At 34.8% G+C, this 3,571-nt stretch overlaps 1 protein-coding gene across 1 annotated transcript in view; it reads left to right on the forward strand.

Annotated features, from left to right (window-relative positions):
- Window positions 1-1,689, forward strand: part of LOC117120070 — a 19,285-nt gene extending 17,596 nt beyond the window's left edge. The window contains exons 2-3 of the mRNA XM_033265078.1: window positions 662-1,078; window positions 1,562-1,689. Of these exons, the coding sequence (XP_033120969.1) occupies window positions 662-1,078; window positions 1,562-1,689 (545 nt within the window). The remainder of the gene's footprint in view (window positions 1-661; window positions 1,079-1,561) is intronic.
- The last annotated feature ends 1,882 nt before the right edge of the window (window positions 1,690-3,571 follow it).

A 3,571-nucleotide genomic window follows, 5' to 3' on the forward strand; every position in this document is an offset into this window, starting at 1 on the left:
ACTCGACACTAAAGAAAAAATGTTTACTTACAAATGTATATGTCATTTAATAAAAACAAGTATTAGTAGATTTTTTTTTTACTGGATATTACAATTCATCGCTTTTAAGGCTTTTCTAATTTCAAGTATAAGTGGTCCAAGTACACTGTTAGCCTATTTGATCAAAATTTATCAAATACCTATACTGCTGTTACGAGACACTACCGTACATTACTTTGATATATTACAATGGCCGTATATTTTGTTTATCTTTGACAACATTTTTATGGTAACTGGAGGTCTTGAATGTGAGTCCTAAGGACTAAAAGGTTGCTGCGACCGTAAGCTTATTTGTTAATATGCATACCTTCTAATCTCAGGGTACCGGGTTCGATTCCTGTGACAGCAGATTTTTTTCCCTTTTTCTCAAGACACCACGGCAACTCCACTCCACTACCCAAACCTCGTAGAGAGACTTCGCTGATTAAAGGTTGCGTTATTTCATTTATTTAAGAGGGCCCTAAATATGTGATCCGACGTTCAAGGATATGCTGAAAGAAAGGGTTACCCATTAAAAAATATGTTTAAAAAAGCTTTGCGATTGTCTACTATTTATTTCATTAAATACAAAGTACAGTAGGCCTACTTTTTAAATCTAATTTCATAATTCATCCTTTTTAAGGCTTTCCCAAGTTCCAGTATAAGTGTTCGGAGTATAATGTTGGTCTAATCGAGCAAAAAGAAATATGGTCAGATTTAAAGAAAATTTGTGAATCATCAGGTGGTTATCTTGCAAGCTTCACAACTGTCGATGAATTTGACGCCGTACTCGATTACATAAGAAATAATTACCCAGACGGAATGTATGAGATCGGCTTATCTCGGCAAGCGGGTTTGGATCGGAATGTTGATGCAAACTGGAAGTGGGAAACAGGAGAGGAGTTTCGTTCTTCTATTCAATGGGGAGGTTCAGATCCTGATTTGAGCAGTTCCAAACAATGTGGGGCTAGGATCGAAATGACCACTGGTTTACTCTGGGATATTCCTGCTACCAATAAAAATCCCAATGCCAAATCGGAAGGATACATTTGTGAATATGGTAAGTATTATGAATTAATAATATACATATATTAATATTTTATAAGATAATATTAAATGAGTTTTCTACAAATTATTTAAATGGTCGTTAGTAAATGCAAACTTAAGAAATCATAATTTAAACACGATTCAAAACAAACTGTAATATTTATCAAATATTATTGATTCGAAGTCAATTTTTCCTAACAAAATCATTATGATTTTTAGTATATTCTTAAGTAGAGTCTGTGTAACACTATTAATTTCATTGTTAACCATGAGCTCCCACAATTTTCCTAATGTTTTATTCATATTATTTTTGCAAATGATATTCAATAATAAAAACACAGATACTTAAATAAAGTAAATAAAACTTTAAAAGATCAATTTTTAATGATTTTTGCAATTTAATATTTAAATGTATTACATAATATTTAACTGCGTAAGCCTATGTTCGAAAAACAAACATAAACTAGAAGTGTTAATTTGTATGATTCATTCCCAGATTCACTGTATTTTCAATCTGTGAAGAATCGTGGAGTCACTATGGATGCTTCGTACATGAGATGTGCGCTGCGGTGTCTGCGACCTGTCTCTTATACACATCTAGATGTGTATAAGAGACAGCATTAGCACTGTACGGGGGGTTGAACCATATAATGTTCCTATTGCGTGGGCGAGTAATGATGGTAGAATCGATACCGTGATTTATAGATGATCAAATAGTACATGACAACAATGTATTGTAATTGTACCTTATTTTATACCTTATTTTATTAAGTGACTGGGTCTAAAGAGAGAAAAAAAATTGAAATTGAAAAAAAATTATAGCAAACATTGTGTTGGCTTGGCTGAAAATAAAATGAAATACAGAATGAATTTATTACATAAAATTAAACAATGTAAACTAACATATGTTAATTTCAAGTCAATTTTAATAATAATAATAATAATAATAATAATAATAATAATTTTATAATAATAATAATAATAATAAAAAATTTATTATAATAATAATAATAAAAATGTTATTATAATAATAATTTTATAATAATAATAATAATAATTTTATAATAATAATAATAATAATAATAATTTTATAATAATAATAATAATAATGATGATAATGATGATAATGATGATAATGATGATAATGATGATGATGATGATGATGATGATGATGATGATGATGATGATGATGATGATGACGATGACGATGACGATGACGATGAATGATGACGATGACGACGACGACGACGACGCGATGACGATGACGATGACGATGATGATGATGTTGATGATGATGATGCACATGCTTATGGTTATTGATATATGGACTAGTATAACTTGATCAGTGACTTTCTTTGCCCTTAATGTTCCCTTCCTGTCTGTGCTACCCGGTAACTCAGTTCCAGCAACTCTCGTCGTTCACCGTACACCGGGGTGTTCCCCTACCGGTTCTCGTCTCGAATGATGTAATGGGTGGTTCTTTATAGTGCACACGAGCAATTGTGTACACTGGACCTACTGTTTGTAGTCCTTATCCGAGAAAACATGTTTTACCACCATCAAACCATACGCGAGCGTGCCGTCCCAACAAGCGCCGATGGCTGTAGGTTGCGGCGCCCTGCCTTTACCGCGCGGCCATTTAACTTACTGCATGTGTCATGTGTATCTCATTGTTTGAACTTGAAAATTACAACATAATGGAGTCGAACGTCGTTCTTTTTCAGTGTTATTTTTGTTTTGGTTCTTTAAAAGCTTGGTTGAACATATGCCTATTAACACCGCGATAAGTTTTTCATATGAATATGTCTGAAAAGTAAAGATTACTAGATATCACAAGGAACGCTTTTGAAGTCTTGGAAATCCACCAAGATTAGTAGGCCTATATGAAAATAATGCACCATGTTACAAGCACCAACTTAGCGAATTGTTGAAGAATAGCATCAATGTTAACAGAATGATCTTCATCGTGGAACTGTTTACCAATTTACTTGTCGACTAACTTAAATAGTAGTGTAAAGAGAAACCTAATTTACAAAAACTCTCTCTAGTCTATCCGACGAAATGCCGATGAAATCGTTAAACCAGTTCAAATAAAGAGAGTTACGATACGTTTTCGCATCATCTCCTCGCATCCGTGTACATGCTACCTTTAGACCTCCGTTCATCGAGCAAGTTCGATGACGTCAGCTTGTCGGATATGCTTATTTTCACTTCGCCGATGGCCCGGACGATATCTTTGTCAACCGAAGATTGGGAAGACGCCACTACCCATCTCACGGCGTTCTTGTACGTGCTCAGACGCTGGTAGAAGTCTGCGAACATGATGTGATCGCAAGTACTCGGAAACTCGTAATACCGAAAGTCGAATACCTGATCCTTCGTCGCGTCCGGCAACGGAGACCAACTTCTTACCACCCCTTTGCTGTAATTCGTCATTGCAGCAAGGTCGCGTATCAAAGACGATCTCGTTCCAATAGGTAACATCGATGGCGGATGCGGTTGCGGT

Source organism: Anneissia japonica, unplaced genomic scaffold (genome assembly GCF_011630105.1).
Source record: "Anneissia japonica isolate Jap-2015-1 unplaced genomic scaffold, ASM1163010v1 scaffold287777_len348014_cov174, whole genome shotgun sequence".
In the NCBI taxonomy this organism is placed as follows: Eukaryota; Metazoa; Echinodermata; class Crinoidea; order Comatulida; family Comatulidae; genus Anneissia; species Anneissia japonica.